General features: G+C 43.8%; 1 protein-coding gene across 1 annotated transcript in view; it reads left to right on the forward strand.

Moving 5' to 3' along the window:
* NR1H4 (nuclear receptor subfamily 1 group H member 4) overlaps positions 1–22,034 on the forward strand; it is a 329,336-nt gene that overhangs the window by 7,944 nt on the left and 299,358 nt on the right. Inside the window, exon 2 of the mRNA XM_077265582.1 lies at positions 18,540–18,679. Within this exon, the coding sequence (XP_077121697.1) occupies positions 18,595–18,679 (85 nt within the window). The 5' untranslated portion in view covers positions 18,540–18,594. The remainder of the gene's footprint in view (positions 1–18,539; positions 18,680–22,034) is intronic.

A 22,034-nucleotide genomic window follows, 5' to 3' on the forward strand; every position in this document is an offset into this window, starting at 1 on the left:
TAACAAACAAGGATAAAGGAAAATATACACCACGCCGCAGTCAATCAGGAATACACTATAAAGGTGCAGGGCAAAATAAATACAAATATAGGAAGGAGTAAATAAGACAGAGGAAAATACAACACCAGCAACGATTCTCCAACAACCAGCTCTCCACTCCGGACCGAGATAACTATGGATAAGACAGAATCTATAATCAGCGACGCCCAAAGATCAGGAGAACCATTTAAAGGAAATGGGCATGGCCCAGCTTCCAATCCGAGGATCAGATAAATTAACCCCGAAGCAGCCAGATGAAAACTAGCCGACGCCAATGAGCAAACAGTGGTCAAACGCGGAATTACCACTGTCTGTCAGACGACCTGGTCTGAACAGTGTCCGACATGACAGTACCCCGCCTTCTACGAGGGACCCCAGGGCCCTCACGGCTTATAGGACCCGGCTTGTCCGGATGGCGACGATGAAAACACCTGACCAGCCGATCCGCATGAATGTCCGAGGCTGGTACCCAGGACCTCTCCTCAGGCCCATAACCACGCCAGTGTACCAAATATTGTAAAGTGCGGTGCACCACACGAGAGTCAACCACCCTGGAGACTTCAAATTCTAGGTTACCATCCACCAAGACTGGAGGTGGCATAGGCGCCGCGTGCCAGGAACCCACCACCTTCTTAAGAAGAGACCTGTGGAACACGTTGTGTATTTTATACACCGTAGGGAGCTCCAGTCGGTACGCTATTGGGTTAATGACGGCGGTGACCCTAAATGGACCAATAAACCGTGGACCCAATTTAAGGGACGGTATCTTGAGTCTTATGTTTTTTGTGGATAACCACACCCAGTCATCCACACTCAGGTCCGGACCTGGCACATGCCTACTGTCAGCCACACGTTTGTACCTAGCACCCACACTCAACAGGCGCTGTTTCACTCTCCTCCAAACTGATGACAATTGTGTTCCTAACTGGTCTTCCTCCGGAACGCCGGAAGAGCCTCTCTGACTCAATGTACAAAACTGAGGATGTAGCCCGTAAACAAAAAAAACGGAGACTCCCCAGACGACTCCTGGTGGTGATTATTGATGGCAAACTCAGCCAAAGGAAGAAAGGTAGACCACTCCTCCTGGTTATCAGAGACAAAGCAGCGCAAGTACTGCTCCAAATTTTGGTTCATACGCTCGGTCTGACCATTTGACTGGGGATGAAACGCAGACGAATGAGACAACTTGATCCCCAGCCGTGAGCAAAATGCTTTCCAAAATTTTGCTACAAACTGAGTACCCCTATCTGACACGATGTCAGACGGAACTCCATGAAGCCTGACCACCTCCTGCACAAACACCTGAGCAAGAGTCTTAGCGTTAGGTAAAGAAGGCAAAGACACAAAGTGCAACATTTTTGAAAACCGATCCACAATCACCAAAATGACCGTGTTCCCAGCTGAGGGAGGCAAATCCGTGATGAAATCCATGGAGATTTCTGTCCATGGCTTACTAGGTACCTCCAGAGGAAGTAGTGTGCCAACAGGACAGGAGCGGGGCATCTTCGCCCTAGCGCACGTGGTGCAAGCTGACACATATGAGACCACGTCCTGTCGGATTTTGGGCCACCAAAACCGACGTGACACCAACTCCAAAGTACCTCTAACCCCTGGGTGGCCAGCCAGGACAGAATCATGATGCTCCGCCAACACCTTTAGGCGGAGATGAAGCGGTACAAAAGACTTGTTGATGGGAAGCTCAGATGGTACCTCCTCCTGAGCCTCGGCAATCTCAGCCTCAACCTCGGTAGTGAGGGCTGAAACCACAACACCCTTTTGGAGAATGGGTACTGGGTCTTCCCGAGGTTCTCCCCCCGGAAAACACCTGGACAGAGCATCCACCTTAGTGTTTTTAGACCCTGGTCTGTAAGTGACAACAAAGTTGAACCACGTGAAAAACAATGCCCAGCGAGCCTGCCTGGGAGACAGACGCTTGGCAGACTCCAAATACAGCAGATTCTTATGGTCGGTAATAACAGTGACCTGATGTACCGACCCCTCCAAGAAGTGTCGCCATTCCTCAAAGGCCAACTTAATAGCCAACAACTCCCTGTTGCCGATATCGTAGTTACGTTCAGCGGACGACAGTTTTTTGGAGAAATAGGCGCACGGACGCAAACCACTCAAGGATGAGCCTTGAGATAGTACCGCCCCCACACCAACCTCAGACGCATCGACTTCCACGACAAAGGGTTTAGATACGTCTGGCTGCACAAGAATGGGGGCTGAAACAAAACTGTTCTTGAGAAATTCAAATGCGCAAACAGCCGCCTCAGGCCAAACGGAGAAATTGGTACCCTTTTTAGTCATGTCAGTTAGCGGTTTAGCAATGATAGAAAAGTCCTTGATAAATTTCCTATAGTAGTAGTTAGAAAACCCAAGGAACCGCTGAAGTGCTTTCAGGTTATCAGGATGTTCCCAATGCAGCACCGCTTGCACCTTAGCGGCGTCCATTTTAAAACCAGAAGCAGACACAATATAACCCAAGAACGGTAACTCTTGAGCAAAAAATACACATTTCTCAAGTTTAGCATACAGTTTATTCTCTCTGAGAAGCTGTAACACCTGCCTGACATGATCTAAATGAGCATCACGGTCGCAAGAATATATGAGGATGTCATCTAGGTACACGATAACGAATTTCCCCAAAACATGCGAGAACACATCATTGATGAAATGTTGGAACACTGCAGGTGCGTTAGTTAACCCAAAAGGCATCACCAAATTTTCAAAATGACCCTCAGGGGTATTAAAAGCCGTCTTCCACTCATCACCTTGACGGACTCTTATGAAGTTGTACGCCCCCCTGAGGTCAAGCTTGGTAAACCACTTAGCACCTGCCACCTGGTTGAACAAGTCAAGTATCAGTGGCATAGGGTATGGACCACGAACCGTAATCTGGTTCAACTCCCTGAAATCCAAACACGGGCGTAATCCGCCATCTTTCTTCTTCACAAAGAAGAACCCTGCTGCCACCGGCGAGGATGACGGCCTGATGTGCCCTTTGCTCAAACTTTCAGAAATGTAATCCTTGAGCGCTTGTCTCTCCGGACCGGAGATGTTGAACATCCTTGCTTTAGGCAACTTAGCCCCTGGTTTAAACCTGATAGAACAGTCATAGGAGCGGTGTGGCGGCAACTCTGAACAACCCTTCTCAGAGAACACATCCGCATAATCCTGAAGTGACTCAGGAACGCTTGAAGTCACAGCGGACACACATGTGGCCAGGCAATTCTCCTGACAGAAATCACTCCACTGGATTATGTCCTGAGTTTTCCAGTCAATCACCGGGTTGTGTGTAGACAACCATGGAAAACCCAGAACCAATTGTGCCGGAAGACTCTTGAGCACCTTACATGTGACCTGCTCGAAATGAAGAACCCCAATGTGGAGTTTAACCTCAGCCACGAACTCAGTAATCTCCCCCTGTGGAAGAGGAGCAGAATTGATGTTGACCACACGGATAGGATGAGGCAGTTTTTCAATCTTAAAACCAGCAGTGCGCGCAAACTCCTCATCAATGAGATTTGTGGCAGAACCACTATCCACAAAAATAGTGATTGGTATCTCTCTGCCAGCGACAACAACTTTGGCAGGGAGCATGCACTGAGAAATCATCATGGAGGATATACATAAGCTCAGATTGGACTCCTCCACCCCCTCTGAGCTCAGAAGTTTTCCGCCGTTGCATTTTTCTTTAACAGCAGAGGACAGATATTAATAAAATGACCAGTTTTACCGCAGAAAAAACAGGCTCCCTGCTTCCTGAGTACAGGGGTACGATTCTTAACATGTGACACCCCTGCGATTTGCATAGATTCCATGGGCTCACCTGCAGCAACCTCACGTGAACCTAAACCTTCACCCACAGGCGACGTCTCATGATTCCCCTGACGCAATCGGCGATCAATGCGGACAACAAAACTCATAGCAGAATCTAGTGAAGCAGGAGTCTCGTACATCAGGAGGGCTTTTTTAACCCTATTAGAAACTCCATGAACAAAGTGACTCTGCAATGCTGGCTCATTCCACTGAGTGTCAACCGCCCAGCGGCGAAATTCAGAACAGTAATCCTCTGCAACACGCTCCCCCTGGCAAATAGTGCGTAACTTAGATTCTGCTAGAGCCATTCTGTCTGGATCATCGTAAATGTGTCCTAGAGCAGAAAAGAAACCCTCCACTGAGTTAAATGCAGCAGAATCAGACGGCAACGAAAATGCCCATGCTTGGGGATCCCCGCTTAATAATGACAACACCAGGCCCACACGTTGAGCCTCATTACCAGAGGAGATCGGGCGCATATGGAAATACAGTTTGCAAGCTTCACGAAAAGAAACAAATTTACTGCGTTCCCCAGCAAATTTTTCAGGCAAAGGAAACTTGGACTCATTAACTCCTCCTGTCGCTCCAGCCTGTATATTAGATACTGCTAGTCCCTGTTGCTGCACTGCTCCCCTCAACTCAGTGACCTGTAGGGACAACGCCTCCAACTGGCAGGTTATGGAAGTCATGGGATCCATGACAAAACACAGAGAAGAAAAAAAAAAAAAGGAACCCCCCCCCTTTTTTTTTTTGTTAGGCCGATTATAATGTCACGGGGATACAAGGAGGGCAAGATCTAATAACCCGGGCCCCTGCAATTTCCCTCAGACTAGGGTAACCCTGTCTGACCCTCTACCTGAAGTTTACACTGAAGGTGTGCATGTTCAGGCCTCCACCCTCACCCTGATTCCTGATTCAGCCCTAGACTGAACACCACTGCCCACCACCCAGTGAATGCAATAGACCAATACCCACAGTAATAACAAACAAGGATAAAGGAAAATATACACCACGCCGCAGTCAATCAGGAATACACTATAAAGGTGCAGGGCAAAATAAATACAAATATAGGAAGGAGTAAATAAGACAAAGGAAAATACACCACCAGCAACGATTCTCCAACAACCAGCTCTCCACTCCGGACCGAGACAACTACGGATAAGACAGAAGCTATAATCGGCGACGCCCAAAGATCAGGAGAACCATTTAAAGGAAATGGGCATGGCCCAGCTTCCAATCCGAGGATCAGATAAATTAACCCCGGAGCAGCCAGACGAAAACTAGCCGACGCCAATGAGCAAACAGTGGTCAAACGTGGAATTACCGCTGTCTGTCAGACGACCTGGTCTGAACAGTGTCTGACATGACAGCAGCAGATGCAGTTTTTCAACGCATCTGCTGCCCATTGTAAAGTCCCGAGGAGGAGGGGGCGGAGTTCCAGCCGCGCATGCGTGGTAGGAAATGGCGGACCCGACGTACGAAAAAACATTCCCTTGAACGTTTTTTCATGCCGACGGTCCGTCAAAACACGTCGCGATCTGTCAAAACACGTCGCGATCCGTCGGCAATACAAGTCTATGGGCAAAAACCGCATCCTGCGGGCACGTTTGCAGGATCCGTTTTTCCCAAAAACGAACCATTGCGACGGATGCCAAATGACGCAAGTGTGAAAGTAGCCTAAGCCCGTCTGAACACCATAGAGAAAAGGACTTTATAAGATATTTTTGTACTTCTCAGTGTTTTGACTTCCATCTAGTGAAACCAAGCGCTACCTGTCATGTGTATTTTTTTAGCAAACGAGATTCTCTGTGTTCAACTCATCATTCAGTTTGGCACCCAGAGTGAGAGAGTAGGAGGTTCTCTCCTCTTCTCATATAGGGGAACACGTGAGTGTGCCGCTATTACCAGTTCAAGACCAGGCCATTTTCTCCGTTGATGACTAAGCACATTTTAGTTTTTTTCATTCATGCAAATTTAAAAGATTTAGATTTCTCGTATAGAAATGTAAACTATTTTTGCTACTTTTGTCGTGATGCAAGTGGCATAGTTTTTTTGTCATTCTTATAAAGAAAAAAAATGGATATCCAATCTAATTTTTCACTTTTTTTCTACGTAGCAGGGCTAGAAACAGAGATTCGGATTGGCAGCGGCTTTCTTTTTTTTGCTTCATTTTTTCCCTGCTTTTTTATTTAATTATTCTTAAATGTATTTCAAACATTGTGCAGCTCTATAAAGTCATAAAATTCCTTTGGTGGACGTTACAACATTTAAATAATTTTTTTAAACTATTATTTTCCTGGTTTGTTAGAACTCCGCAGCTCTTACTTACTCTCGACACTCGGCAATCACATGATCAGTGCTCTTACAGTGTGTATAAAACAACCAGTTTATTACCATCTCTGCATCGTCTATGGGATTCCAAATGTCATTGACAGTGGGCTCCTTGTTCCAGCAGCTTTATGATCCTGTGTAGTTCCTAGCTATGCAAATACAATTCAGAATTTAGGCTGCGCAGATGCTGAAAGTCTATGGGCAATCTGGCAGTAATTGAGATACGATAGATATTTTGCAAGCAGAAAGAGACTTTGAGCACACCTTTGTCTTAGGCTAATTTCATACTAGCATTTTGCTGAGCTGCGGACTTCCTCAGTGATGCCCCGCCAACGTCCGCACCTCCGCCGCTCAGCTCCGGCCTGCATATCTATCTTTAACATTAGGTAGGCAGGTCATGCGGATGTATGTGGATGCCTCAGCCTGCGTCATTTTGACGATGCGGCGACCCGCGACGAAAGCAGCTGGTTGGAATTTCTTTTTTTCTCTGCATCTTTTTCTCTGCATCATCAAAACAACGCATGCGGAAGCATCCGCATACATGCGCACGGCCTGCGTTCCTAATGTTAAAGATAGGTACGCAGGCCACATGCGGCCGTAGGCAGAGCTGAGCGGCAGAGGTGCCGCCGGGGGCGAGGCTTCATGGAGGAAGTCCACAGCCTTGCCTCTCTGTGCCACATGCCCTCCTGTTATCTGACCTCAGACCTCTTGACTACCCTGTCTCACAGCTTGTCGAGGAGTATTGACACAGCATCACATTACAACTGATCTTAAATTTTTCACCAGCATGGATCCCATTCACACGCTTGGTGATCATGTGGCGAACCTGTCTCTAGTTATACAAGATCTAGCTGAAAAGCATCAGAGTTTTGAATCTCCACAGTTCCAGTTGCAGGGCCAGGTGGCTATTTTTAAAAAAAACCTCCCATAGCTCTTAGCTGCCAGCACAGACTGCGATGTTTGCACCTTATGACGTTCAGTTTGTCTCCACCAAACCAGTAATGCCATCCCTGATAAATTTTCGGTGTAAAAAAAACAGTTTAGGCTGTTGATGGCAACTATCTACTATATAATTGTGTAAGGGTCACTTCCGTCTTTCTATCTTTCTGTCTGTCTTTCTGTCTGTCTGTCACAGATATTCATTGGTCGCGGCCTCTGTCTGTCATGGAAATCGAAGTCGCTGATTGGTCGCTGCAAAACAGCCACGACCAATCAGCGACGGGCACAGTCTGGCGGCAAAATGGCCGCTCCTTCCTCCCCGCAGTCAGTGCCCGCTCCATAATCCCCTCCAGTCAGCGCTCACACAGGGTTAATGGCAGCGGTAACGGACCGCGTTATGCCGCAGTGTAATGCAATCCGTTACCGCTGCTATTATCCCTGTGTGACCAACTTTTAACTATTGATGCTGCCTATGCCGCATCAATAGTTAAAAGATCTAATGTTAAAAATAATTAAAAAAATAAAAAATAGTTATATACTCACCGTCCATCGGCCCCCGGATCAGGAACAGGCATTACCCGCTCCTCGCGACGCTCCGGTGACCGCTCCATGCATTGTGGTCTCGCGAGATGATGACGTAGCAGTCTCGCGAGACCGCTACGTCATCATCTCGCGAGACCGCAATGCACTCTTGGGACCGGAGAGCGCGAGGAGCATCGGTAACCGCTTCGCCTGGATCCGGGGCCAACGGAAGGTGAGTATATAACTATTTTTTATTTTAATTCTTTTTTTTAACAGGGATATGATGCCCACATTGCTATATACTGCGTGGGCTGTGCTATATACTACGTGGGCTGTGCAATATAATACGTGGGCTGTGCAATATAATACGTGGGCTGTGCAATATAATACGTGGGCTGCTATATACTATGTGGGCTGTGCAATATACTACGTGGGCTGTGCAATGTACTGCATGGGCTGTGCTATATACTGCGCGGGCTGTGCTATATACTACGTGGGCTGTGCAATATAATACATGGGCTGTGCAATATAATACGTAGGCTGTGCAAAATGATACGTGGGCTGTGCAATATAATACGTGGGCTGCTATATACTATGTGGGTTGTGCAATATACTACGTGGGCTGTGCAATGTACTACGTGGGCTGTGCAATATACTACGTGGGTTGTGCAATATAATACGTGGGCTGTGCAAAATAATACGTGGGCTGTGCAATATAATACATGGGCTGCTATAAACTACATGGGCTGTGCAATATACTACGTGGGCTGTGCAATGTACTGCATGGGCTGTGCTATATACTATGTGGGCTGTGCAATATAATACGTGGGCTGTGCAATATAATACGTGGGCTGCTATATACTACGTGGGCTGTGCAATATACTACGTGGGCTGTGCAATGTACTACGTGGGCTGTGCAATGTACTACATGGGCTGTGCAATGTACTATGTGGGCTGTGCAATATACTACGTGGGCTGTGCAATATACTACGTGGGCTGTGCAATATACTACGTAAGCTGTGCTATACACTATGTGGCCTTGTGTTATACACTACATGGGCTGTGTTATACACTACGTGGCCTGTGTTATACACTGCGTGGGCTGTGTTATACACTACGTGGGCTGTTATACACTACGTGGGCTGTGTTATACACTATGTGGGCTGTGTTATATACTGCGTACATGGGCTGTTATATACTACGTGAGCTGTGTTATATGCTACGTGGGCTGTTATAAACTACGTGGCTGTGTTATATGCTATGTAGGATGTTATACACTCCGTGGGCTGTGCTACATACTACGTGGCTGTGCTATATACTCTGTGGGCTGTGTTATATACTACGTGGCTGTGCTATATACTCCGTGGGCTGTGCTATATACTCCGTGGGCTGTGCTATATACTACGTGGCTGTGCAATATACTACGTGGCCTGTTATATACTACATGGCTTGCCGCGAACAATCAGCGACAGGCACAGTCCGGCTGCGAATTGGTGCATGATTTGAACCATGCTTCGCTAATTGGTCGCGCCCGGCCGGCCGAATCCTGTGTATTCAATGTATTATTCTAAAATCTTCATAAATAAACTACATACATATTCTAGAATACCCGATGCGTTAGAATCGGGCTACCATCTAGTTTATTAATAATCATCCTGTACCCATCGGAAGTGCGGTTGGCTTGTCTAAACAGGCATATAAGCAATGGGCAATCAATAAAAATGTAGCCATTCAGTGGTTGTTCTTTAACAACAGAAGTCAGCTAGTTTAAACCCAACCTTTACCATTGTAAGAAAGGCCTAACTGAAGAGATGCAGTCTGTTAGAGATGGAAGATTTATCAGGAGAGTATATAGGTTATTTTTATTTTATAGTATTCCCTCTCTTTTTGCAATTTTTTGACAATCCTGGGAAACCCTCTAATATCCAAACAAAGGTAAAATGAACAGTCAACACGATAATCTGGTTAACAAATAGTAAAAAAGACTCTAATCTCAGAGGTCATCTTTGCTGTAGGGACCAGATCAAATGAGGTCACAATTATCAGAGCTCTGCAATAGTGAATAAACAAAGACAACACTGATTAAAAAAAAAACAGTAGGAAGAAGGGTCACAGCACAAGTTCTCCAAACATACAATCTTGTGTAAAGTTTTTCCAACCAATAAAGCTAGTTATAGCCATGAAAAAGGGCCCAAATTCATACATAGACTAGGATATCTAACTCATATGCAGTCATGAACGAAAGCATTGGCACCCTGGAAATTGATCCAGATAATGAAGTATTTTGCTATACACATATTTATTTCATTTGTGTGTATTGGAACATAACAAAAAGGGCTGGACAAAATTGTTGTCATCTTTCCAAAATTGCAGGTAAACAACTTTGATTCAAGCAGGTAATGCTTGTTGAAACTCATCTGTGGCAAGTAACAGGTGTGGGCCCTATGAAAATCACACCTGAAACCAGAAAAAAAGAGGAGTTGATTCAATCTAAGCATAGAGGAAAGAAAGAGGAAAAGAGAATTGTCTGAAGACTTGAGAATGAAAAATATTGAAAAATATAAACAATCTTAAGTTTACAGGTCCATGTCCAGAAATCTTGATGTTCTTTTGACCATGGTGCACAATACGTTCAAGAAGTTTACAACCCATGGCACTGTAGCTAATCTCCCTGGACGTGGATGACAGAAAAAAATGATGAAAGGATGCAACGCAGGATAGTCTGGATTGTGGATATGCAGCCCCAATCAAGTTCCAAAGAAGTTCAGCTGTCCTGCAGGCCCAGGGTACATCAGTATCAACACAAACTATCCGTCGACATTTGAATGAAATGAAACGCTATGGCAGGAGACCTGGGAGAACCCCACTGCTGACTCAAAGAAATAAAAAAGCTAGACTGCAGTATGCTAAAATGTACGTGAGTAAGCCAAAATCCCTCTGGGAAAGAGTTTTTGTTTTGATAGATGAGACCAGCAATTCATTCTACTGTTTACGAAAATGAAACCTACAAAGAAAAGAACACAGTAACTACAGTCAAATATGGTGGCGGTTCAAAGATGTTTTGGGGTTGTTTTGCTGCCAATGGCACTGGATGGCCTGACTGTGTGCCAGGCATCATGAAATCTGAAGATTACCAAAAAATTGAGTCTTCTAGCAGGACAATGACCCCAAACATACTTCAGTTAGCACCCAGAAATGGATAGAAGCAAAGCACTAGAGAGTTCTGAAATGACCAGAAATGAGTCCGAATCTAAACCCATAGAACACATGTGGAGAGATCTTAAAATTGCTGTTGGGAGAAGGCACTCTCCAAATATGAGATATCTGGAGCAGTTTACAAAAGAAGAGAGGTCCAAAATTCCAGTTGAGAGGTGGAAGAAGCTTGTTGATGGTTATCGGAAGCAATTGATTGCAGTTATTTATTCCAAAGGGCGAGGAACCAAATATTACTGTATTTTCCGGACCACAAGACGCACTTTTTTCCCCAAATTGTTTTGGGGAAAATGGGGGTGTGTATAATGGTAGGAATATACTTACAAATCCTGTGCGGAGGTCCCGTGGCGGTGGTCCCGATGCAGCCTCCCTTCCCAGGCTGGTGTGGCTGTGGTGCGGCGGTGGCGGGGCTCTGTGGCGGTGGTGGGGCTCCGCCGGCATTTCATCAAAGCCCAGAGGCCCCCACACATCCGTTTCTGCGGTGCGGTGGCCTCCGGCAAAATGGGAACTGGGGGCCATCGAGATCTCGTTGCCGAAATCTGAATCTGAGCATGCGCCTCCCCCCTGGTGGGCATTTTCCAGGAGCCACCACATCACAGCAACGGAGCTGCGGGGGCTTCCGGGCTTTGATGAAATGCCGGCTGAGACCCGGGACCACCACAGAGCCCCGCCACCACCACCACACCACAGAGTGCTGCCGCCCCACAGAGCCCAGCCACCCTACAGAGACCAGGCACCCCACAGTGCCCAGGCACACCACAGAGCCCAGTCACCCCACAGAGCCCAGCCACCCCACAGAGCGCCACCCCTCAGAGCATCGCCACTGTACAAAGCACCACTGCAACACAGCACCGCCACCGCACCAGCCTGGGATGGGATTTCCCAGAGGCCACTGCACCAGCCTGGACCACCAAATGACAACCTGTGCCGATCCCTTCTCCGGTAAGCTGAATTCGGACTGTGAGATGGACCCCCATTTGACAAATTATTTTTTTTCCCTATTTTCCTTTAGAAAATTTGGGGTGCATCTTATGGTCTGGTGCGTCTTATAGTCCGAAAAATACGGTAAGTTGTGTTGTCCAAATACACACAGAGGGGATAAACATGTGTATAACAAAATATGTGTAATTGCAATAATTTTCTGGGATAAATACTTCATTTTTGGAACAAATTCAAGGATGCCAACATTTTCGGCCATGAATGTATTTGAGAAGATATAGTGACATGCATAGTTTAGGCAATACTCTGTACACACAATAGTAACTTTAGAGCACTGATGCTGTTTTTTTCCTAAATTGAAGAAAACATATCAATTAACTGGGCAGGAAGTTTTTGTCTTATTCAGTATCATAAGCTGGACTTTTGTACATAGTAGAGCAGATGTGCTATCTCAGCTGTGCTAAGCTGTGCATGATTTCCCAGTGCATATAGAGTGGTAGCTGTAACCACACACCCAACACTGATTGACAGCAGCTCAGCATTAACCCCTTTACCCCCGAAGGTGGTTTGCACGTTAATGACCAGGTCAATTTTTTTAATTCTGACCACTGTCACATTATGAGGTAGTAACTCTGGAACGCTTCAACGTATCCCTGTGATTCTGAGATTGTTTTTTCATGACATATTGTACTTAATGATAGTGCTAAAATTTCTTTGGTATGACTTGTGTTTATTTGTGAAAAAAAAAATGGAAATTTGGTGAAAATTTAGCAATTCTCCAACTTTGAATTTTCATGCCCTTAAATTACAGAGATACGTCACACAAAATAGTTAATAAATAAAATTTCCCACATGTCTACTTTACTTCAGCACAATTTTGGAACCAATTTTTTTTGTTAGGAAGTTATAAGGGTATAAAGTTGACCAGTGATTTCTCATTTTTCAAACTTTACAAAACCATTTTTTTTTAGGAAGAACATCACATTTGAAGACACTTTGAGGGGTCTATATGATAGAAGATACCCGAAAGTGGCACAATTCTAAAAACTGCACTCCTCAAGGTGCTCAAAACCACATTCAAGAAATTTATGAACCCTTCAGGTGCTTCACAGGAAATTTTGGATTGTGGAAAAAAGATGAACATGTAACTTTTCTTCAGAAAAAAAAATTATTTCAGATCCAATTTTTTTATTTTCACAAGGGTATCAGAAAAAATGGACTCCAAAATTTGTTGTGTAATTTCTCCTAAGCATGCCGATACCCCATATGAGCAAAATTTGCTGGAACAATTGGCAGATGTCATGTCGCGTTTGGAGAGCCTCTGATGTGCCTAAACAGTGAAAATCCCCTACAAGTGACACCATTTTGGAAACTAGACTTCTCTGGTGACTGAATTAAGATGTGTGGTGTACAAATTGAACCCCCAGGTGCTTCACAGAAGTTTATAATATTGAGCCGTAAAAAAAAAAAAATACAATTTTCCCCACAAATATGCTTTTAGCTCTAAATATTGCATTTTCAGAAGGATAACATGAGAAACTGCACCCTACAGTTTGTTGTGCAATTTCTCCTGAGTACACCAATACCCCATATAAGGGAGAATACTACTGTTTGGGTGTATGGCAGGGTTCTTAAGGGAAGGAGCATCATCTGACTTTTTAAATGTAAAATTTCTTGTAATCATTAGCGGATGTCATGTCCCATTTGGAGAGCCCCTGATGTGCCTAAACAGTGGAAACTGACTCCTCAAGGAATTTATTTAGATGCATGGTGAGCACCCTGAATCCACAGGTGCTTCACAGAAGTTTATAATGTTGAGCCATGAAATAATAAAATCACATTTTCCTCACAAAAATGTTGTTTTAGCCCCAAGTTTTTAATTTTCTAAGGGCTAATAGGAAATGTTTACAACAACGTGAGGTCCATTTTTTCCTGAGTGCATCGATACCCTACATGTTATCGGTTAATATTTTTCAGGCACAGTGCAAAGCTCAGAAGGCAAGGAGCGCCAGATTTTACTATTATGGTTTGCAGGTGCCATGACCCACTGAGAGAGCCCATGAGGTGCCAGAACAGCAGAACCTCCCCATAAGTAACCCCATTTTACAAACTACACCTCTCAATGAATTCATCTAGGGGTGCAGTGATAGTACTGACACAGTCACAGATTTTTATACCATTAAGCAGTGGAGAAAAAATAATGACATTTTTACCATCAAAATTTTGTTTTAGCCCCAGATTTTACATTTTCACACAAGAAGTGGGTAAAAATGGAACCATAATTTGTCCCACAATTTCTAATGAACATGACAATACCCCGTGTGTGGATGTACAGTACTACTTAGCCATATGGAGGGACTCTGGAGGAACGGATTGCCATTTGGCTCCTGGAGCGCAAATTTTCCTGGAAGAGTTTGCGGACTCCATATACAGAGCTCCTAATTACTAGAAGAGTAGAATCCCCTCTCAAGTGACCCCATTTTGGAAATTATACCTCTTTGGGAAGCTATCTACAGGTGTAGTACCAATTTTGACTCCATGGGTATTTTCCAGAAACAAGCAGCAATGAATGTTGCTGAGTGAAAATTGCAAACTGTTTTTGTAGTGACCAGTACGCTGTAGTGACCAGTACGTTGCAGTCACCAGTACATTATGCCCAGCCTGTGCTTCTGGAGACATGCATCCATAAGTTAGGTGTGCTCTCATCACTTCAGAATTGCCAAACATGTGGACGCTAAATGTGGTTTAGGTACACTGCGGGGCTCAGAAGGAAGGGCGCATTTGGATTTGGGAGTGCAGTATTTGCTGAATGTCTTTTGGAGGGTTATAGAGCCATTTCGCTTTTCCTGAGCCTTTGTACTACCAGTAAAATGGAACCCCCTATATTTCCATTAAATGATGACAGACCTGAGTGAAGACTTGCTTTTTTTCTTGATTGAATTGAAGCTTTTATTGGGATCATTTTACATAACGTTCTACGCTGACCACTTACTTTGGGGTTTCCATCTAAATCTCTGAGTGACGTAATTTAAATGAACCGCCGAGGGATCCATTCACTATAATGAGGCAGCAGTGTTACTCTGGACTCTGTCTGGCCTCTGTTCAGCTGAGTCCTTCTTTTCAGAAGTGGACAAAACTTTCGCCAACAGCACTTTTATGCAATCCTAAAAAAGACGGACACCGCCAGATCACAGGTCAGACAGCGTCCACAGTGCCTCCATCTGCCTCATTATAGGGAATCTACCACCAGAGGTTCCGTCTGAATCACGTATTTCAGAGATTTACACAGAGCGCCTGGTGCAAGCGCTCGGCGCAGAGTGCAGGATAAATGTGTGTCGAGCCTTACTGTGAACTTTGGAAGGCAGAATGAAAAAATGAGCATTAGGTGAAGAATTGGTTTTATTTATTTTTTACGACGTTCCTCGTGCGGTATAAGTGATTAGACGACTTTATTCTTTCGGTGCGATTACAGCATTACCAGATTTTATATCTGGTTTTTATGTTTGGCTGCTGTCACACACTAAAAGACGCTTTTTATTGCAAGAAATATGTTTTATATCACCATATTTTGAGAGCTATAATTTTTCCATATTTTGGCCCATAGAGTCATGTGAGGGCTTGCTTTTTGCGGGATGAGTTTGTTTTTATTGGTACCATTTCGGTCACATGATATTTTTTGATCACTTTCTATTCTGATTTTTGGGAGGCAGAATGAACAAAACCAGCAATTCAGGGTTTTTTTTTTTTGGGGGGGGAGGGTTTATGCCATTCCGACTGTGGTAAAATTGATAAGGCAGTTTTATTATTCGGGTCAGTACGATTACAGCAATACCTCATTTATATCCTTTTTTATGTTTTGGCGCTTTAACACAATAAAAACTATTTTATAGAAAAAAATAATTATTTTTGCATCACTTTATTCTGAAAGCTATAACTTTTTAATTTTTTCGCCGATGGAGCTGTATGGCAGCTTGTTTTTTGAAGGATAAGATGAGATTTTCATGGGTACCATGCTTATTTATAGCTCTCTTTTTGATCTAGCTTTATTCCACTTTTTGTTCTGGGTTATGATGATAGGGCATTGTTTTTTGCCTTGTTTTTTTTTTTTGTGTTCACTAACGGGGTTAACTAGTGAGACAGTTTTATAGGTCGGGTCGTTGCAGACATGGCGACACCAAGTATGTGTACTATTTTTTTCATACAAATATTATTATCTTTTATAAAAAAAATATTTTTACAATTATTTAAAAATAAGTTTTTACATTATTTTTAATCTTTTTTACTTTGTCCCACTATGGGACTATCACTTTTTGCAGGTTGATCGCTTGTATAGTATGGGGATGCAGCAGCATCACCATTCTGTATACACTGTGTTCCAAATTATTATGCACATAGAGTTTAGGAGTGATAAGGTTAGAATTTTTTTGTTTGTCATTTAAACTCATTGTTGATGATGATGTGTGTCAGGGCTCTTTATATCACTGAAAGCAATTGCAGATACCTGTGCAAATTAGTTTGGCAGGTGTCTCCAAATAAAGGCAAGACTACTTAAGAAGGCTGTTCCACATTATTAAGCAGCCTACATTTTTTGCCAAAATGGGAAAGAAAAAGGATGTGTCGGCTGCTGAGAAGCAACAAATTGTGGGGTATTTAGGTCAAGGCATGACTACAATCAACATTGCCAAGACTCTTCATTGTGATCATCGCACAATCAAGACGTATGTAGCTGATTACCAGCACACACATGTGCGTGCTGATAAGGAAACATTGAGGACTCTTTTCAACAGGCAATTGCGTAAGGTTAAAAGAGCAGCTGCAAAAATGCCTTGTCATAGCAGCAGACAAGTTTTTGAAGCTGCTGGTGCCTCCAACGTCCCCAGAACAACAAGATGCAGGGTCCTTCAGAGGTTTGCAGCTGTGCGTAAGCCATCCTGTCGACCACCTCTATCCACTGCAACAAGCAGAAACGGCTCCAGTGGGCCAAACAATACATGAAGACTGACTTCCAAACTGTTTTGTTCACCGATGAGTGCCGTGCAACGCTCGATGGTCCAGATAGATGGAGTGGAGGATGGACACCCCATGAAAACACGGCTAAGGCGCCAACAAGGAGGAGGTGAAGTAATGTTTTGGGCTGGAATCATGGGGAGAGAGATTGTCGGCCCCTTTATGATCCCTGAAGGGGTAAAGATGAACTCCATAATCTATGTGGAGTTTCTAAAACAACACTTCCTGCCATGGTTCAAGAGGAAGAACCGTGCTTTCTGCAGCAAGATCATTTTCATGCATGATAATGCACCGTCTCATGCTGCAAAAAACACATCTGCATCTCTGGCTGCTATGGGCATAAAAGAGGACAAACTTATGGTGTGGCCACCATCTTCCCCTGACCTCAACCCCATTGAGAACATCTGGAGCATCATCAAAAGGAGTGTCTATGATGGCGGGAGGCAGTTCACATCTAAGCAACAGCTCTGGGAGGGTATTCTGTCCACATGCAAAACAAATGAAGCAGAAACCATCCAAAAACTGACAAATTCAATGGACGAGAGAGTTCAGAAGCTTCTTTCGAACAAGGGGTCCTATGTGCAAATGTAACATCACCTAGAATAAAGTTTTTACTTGAAAACTGTTTGATTTCATTTTGTAATAAGCTGATAATGCTTATAACTTCACAATTGACCATTTTTTTGTTCAAAATAAAAAAAAAAGGTTGAAAACTCTGCTGTGCATAATAATTTGGAACATGCATTTTGAGTGTTTATTTTTTTTTAAAATATACTGTTTTCATAGGCAGTTTGTTCCAAAACATTGCAATTATACTAGAATAGTAGATGACTGAAAAATAACAATGACTGCAATTCAGATAGGTAATTTAGAGAAAATATGAGGAAATATTATTTGCATAATAATTTGGAACACAGTGTAAACTGTAAGCTCTGGACTGACAGAGAAAGTTGATGATCATGCATTGCGCATAATCAGAAACTTTCCTAGCTCTGGTGACCCGGATGTCGTCATGATGACATCCGTTCACAATGGCAATGAGAACCCCTTGTTACGCCGCGAGGTCTCCGATCCAAAGGCAGAGCGGCTATCAGCCCTCTGCCGCCTCCCAGAATGCTGCAGTCTTGATCAATCGCAGCATCTTGGGGGTTAAAGTGCCAGGAGCGCTGCATCACCGCTCCTGGTACTAAGTTTCGGGTGTCAGCTGTCAGAATCAGCTAACACCAGGCAGCGTTCGCCTGCGCACAGCCTGTATTTAAAGCATTCAAAAATTTGAAAAATGTAAATCTTAATGGAAGTTTATTATGCAGTTATTGCTTTTTTGTCTTTATTAGCACTAGAAAAATGACAATTGGGTGTAAGGCCATGGTTCTGGTAGCTAAAACCTGAGAGAATCTGCCTCAGAAAATACTTGTGACATTATGAACAAATTTCCAAATCCACAAAATGTTCTTAATCAACATGGTTTTGATGTAAAAAGCCACAGATTAAACAGATTAACTCCATTAACCCACAAAAGAACTTCTATGTGTAGTGATCTTCTGGCCAATCTCGGTCAGTTTTAGATGTGGCATTCTGTAGCAAAATATCCTCAAAATCAAAGGTGCAAAGGCCTGATAATATATTAAATTTTACTTCAAGAACACCATTAATGTCGGTTCAAAGGCGGTATGTGATTACATTTCTTCAGACATTATATTTTTGTATCCTTTTATCTTCAACTCTAGGTGACCAAAGTCTTTCTGAAGAAAAAAAGAAACAGAAACATCTAAGTAATTCTGGATGGAATCTGAAATTGATATTTCGGGGTACTGTCATCATTCAGTGGAAACAGGAATTTCACTTTTAGATAGCCAGCAATTTGTCGGTAAGTCAAAATTGATCATTATTCATTACAAAAATAAACGTTTTTCGGTTAGGGAGCCATTATTATGACTGTTTGGGTTACTCTGTTTCTTTTCTTTATTGGCCAATGCAAATTATAGTTGTAGTATTGCACCAGTGACAGTGCAGTGATACCAAAGCACCAGCAATAGGACAACATGTCAATGTTTCAAGTTGACTACTCGTCAGGTGTAACCGTGCAGTGCAATGTTACTACAAACTATTAATGTGCAGGTGCACAAACCAAATATAGTGCAGTCCAAACACAACTGTCTAGTTTTAAACTCAGGTTTATTGCTGGTGGATTTATGAAAATCAGATACAATGTATTTGATGATAAAATGGTCTAGTCATCAAAGCTCTGCATATATTATAAATCTTCAATAAACCTGTCCCAAACATTACTGAATATTTTTTGAGTTGTGGACTCTAATATTTGTCTTCTATAAAAAGTATGGAATATATAGATATGTTTTTCAATTCCAATAACCATATACGGTAAATCTAGGTAGATGCCTCCACATTGAGCAATGCAGTCCAATCTCAGGATGCATGGTACCAAGCAGGAGGAACTGAACAATTAAAAATACACATTTGAGGAAAAAGATTCAGCAGAACTAGTATTTTCCATCTGGGAGTCCAGTGGATAGTCTCAATAAATGATTGGCGGGCTTCCTGTATGACATACAGACAAAGCCTATATATTTACTTTATTCGCTTGTATAGCACCATTAATTCCACAGCACTTTAGAGACATCTTCACTGCCCCCATTGGAATTCACAATCAAAATTCCCCCTCAATGTGTTTTTAGAGCGTTGGAGTAAAAACGAGAACATGTGATGTGAATTTGGCTAATTTGTCTTTGGTGGGATTTAAACCAAGGACCCCAGATCTGCAAGGCTACAGTGCTAACCACTGAACCACCATGCATGCTATAGCTGTAAAGCACTGCAATAGGTCAGCTGGAGCAACATATTTGCACAATGATATCTGGTGACCATTCTCAAGTACAAGAATATCTGATTTTCGAAATCAAAATTAATTTGAGAGAAATAATTACATGTATTGTCAAACTTGTGGGAAAAGCTTGTTTGCTATTATACAAATCCCAATTTTGCTAATTGCATCATGCATTGTAATTAGACAGTTTATAATCAGGGTCGCCAACCTCTTTTTTCTATACAGTTAAAGAGAAACCGTTGTTTTAACTTTCATTGCATAAATCAATATACATGAAACTGAGAAACTTTGTATTATATCTTATCAGAGGAATCTGCTTCTTTCTTCACCAGGCCTGGTTATTCAGTCTCAAAATTTTCAATTCTGAGGAAAAAATCTGTATTCAGTGAAGACAGATTTTCTTATTACTGAAATAGGAGATGGAAGCTGCTGCTGATAATAGTCCATATAAATGGAAAGAAGTTGTTTTTAGCTTTGCTTTTAGGTTTGCGTCGGTCTGGAGCACAGTCAACTCTTTGTGATAATACGTTTTGTAAATCGTATACATCACAGGAGACACTGGGGGTCATGTACATCACTGAGGCAGACTGGGGGCATAGACATCACCTGGGAGGGCTGGGGGCATAGACAATCCTGGGAGGGCTGCCAGGCATAGACATCACTGGAAAGGGCTGGGGGCATACATATCACTGGGGAGGTCTGGGGAGCATAGATATCACTCAGGAAGGCTGAGGGGCATATACATCACTGGAGAGGGCTGGGGGGTCATATACATCACTGTGTAGGGCTGCGGGGCATATAAATCACTGGGGAGGGCTGAGACATAGACATCACTGGGGAGGGCTGAGAGTCACATACATCACTGGGGAGTGCTGGGGGAATAGATATCACTGAAGATGGCTGGGGTGCACATACATCACTGAGCAGGGCTGAGGGGCATGTACAACACTGGGGAGGGCTAGGGTCATAGATATCACTGAGGAGGCTGGGGCATAAACATCACTGGGGAGGTTGGGGACATTGACATCACTGAGGACAGTGGGCCTGCCACTGCTCTCTTCATATGTGGGACAGGAACACATTGCACACTAACTCCACCTACAAAGTACATCCTCACGCTGGGATGTAAGGAGGTGGTGGGGACCCGTATTTGCCTCCCATCTCTCCTTTGCCTTGTGTGGTACCCGGGTAGTCTACCTGTAATGTTTTATGTACCTATTGTCAAGCTGCTGCAGTGCAGTGTAATGCAACCTCCACCAGAGGGAGCTTGAGAGGAAAGTGAGACTGCATGCAACCAAGTGGCGAGAGAATGGTCAGACAATCCAAGTCAAAAAACGTTCAGAGGCAAAGTACAAAAAGGAGTAAGCAATATACGTGGTCAAAGAGGGTCAGCAATGGTCAGAAGCGGATAAGACAAAGACAGAAAGCAGAAGCGAGTCCAAATACAGACAGAGTCAGAAACCAGATAATCAAACCGAGAAACAGAGAAAATGCTGGGAAAAGGGCTGACAGAAGAAGACAGCAGACACGGAGATCAGGGATCACAGCAGGACAAATCAAAGGCTACCAGAGTCAGGTTCACACGGCGAAGGCAGAACTATAGCTGACACCACCAGCAGGATGCCTGGGAGCTAAATAGCAAACCTGAACCCAGAGTGAGGCAGAGCAAAGGTAACCCTTGACTTGATCCGCCCGGAAAAAGAGCAGATGGGACTAAACCCTGGAACGCATCATGACAGTGCCCTCCTCTCAAGGGGGGCCACCGGACCCCCAGGTGTACTAGGATAATGTGCGTGAAATGCCCAGACCAATCGATCAGCATGGACAGATCACGCCAGGACCCAAGATCGATCCTCAGGACCGTAACCCCTCCAATGGACCAAATACTGAAGTGAACTACGGACCATGCTAGAATCCACAATCTGTTCCACTTCAAACTTGGTCTGACCATCCACAGAAACAGGAGGCGGAGGGGATGGAGGCCCAGCAGAGGATGGTACAAATGACTTAAGAAGGGACTTATAGAACACATTGGGGATCCGAAGTGATGGAGGAAGCCGTAAGCGAAAGGCAACTGGATTGACCACCTCAATGATCTTGTAAGGACCAATAAACCTGGGACCTAGATTAGCAGAAGGAACCTTAAGCCGAATGTTCCTGGTAGACAACCACACTTTATCTTGAGGGACCAATAAACCTGGGACCTAGATTAGCAGAAGGAACCTTAAGACGAATGTTCCTGGTAGACAACCACACTTTATCTCCTACCAGGAATATAGGTCCTACAGACCGTCGCTAATCTGCAAAAAATTTATGTTTGCCCTGAGCCTCCCCAATGTTCTTCTGGATGTCCCTCCACACCTCCCCCAATCGTTGC

Source organism: Ranitomeya variabilis, chromosome 5, assembly GCF_051348905.1.
Source record: "Ranitomeya variabilis isolate aRanVar5 chromosome 5, aRanVar5.hap1, whole genome shotgun sequence".
In the NCBI taxonomy this organism is placed as follows: domain Eukaryota; kingdom Metazoa; phylum Chordata; class Amphibia; order Anura; family Dendrobatidae; genus Ranitomeya; species Ranitomeya variabilis.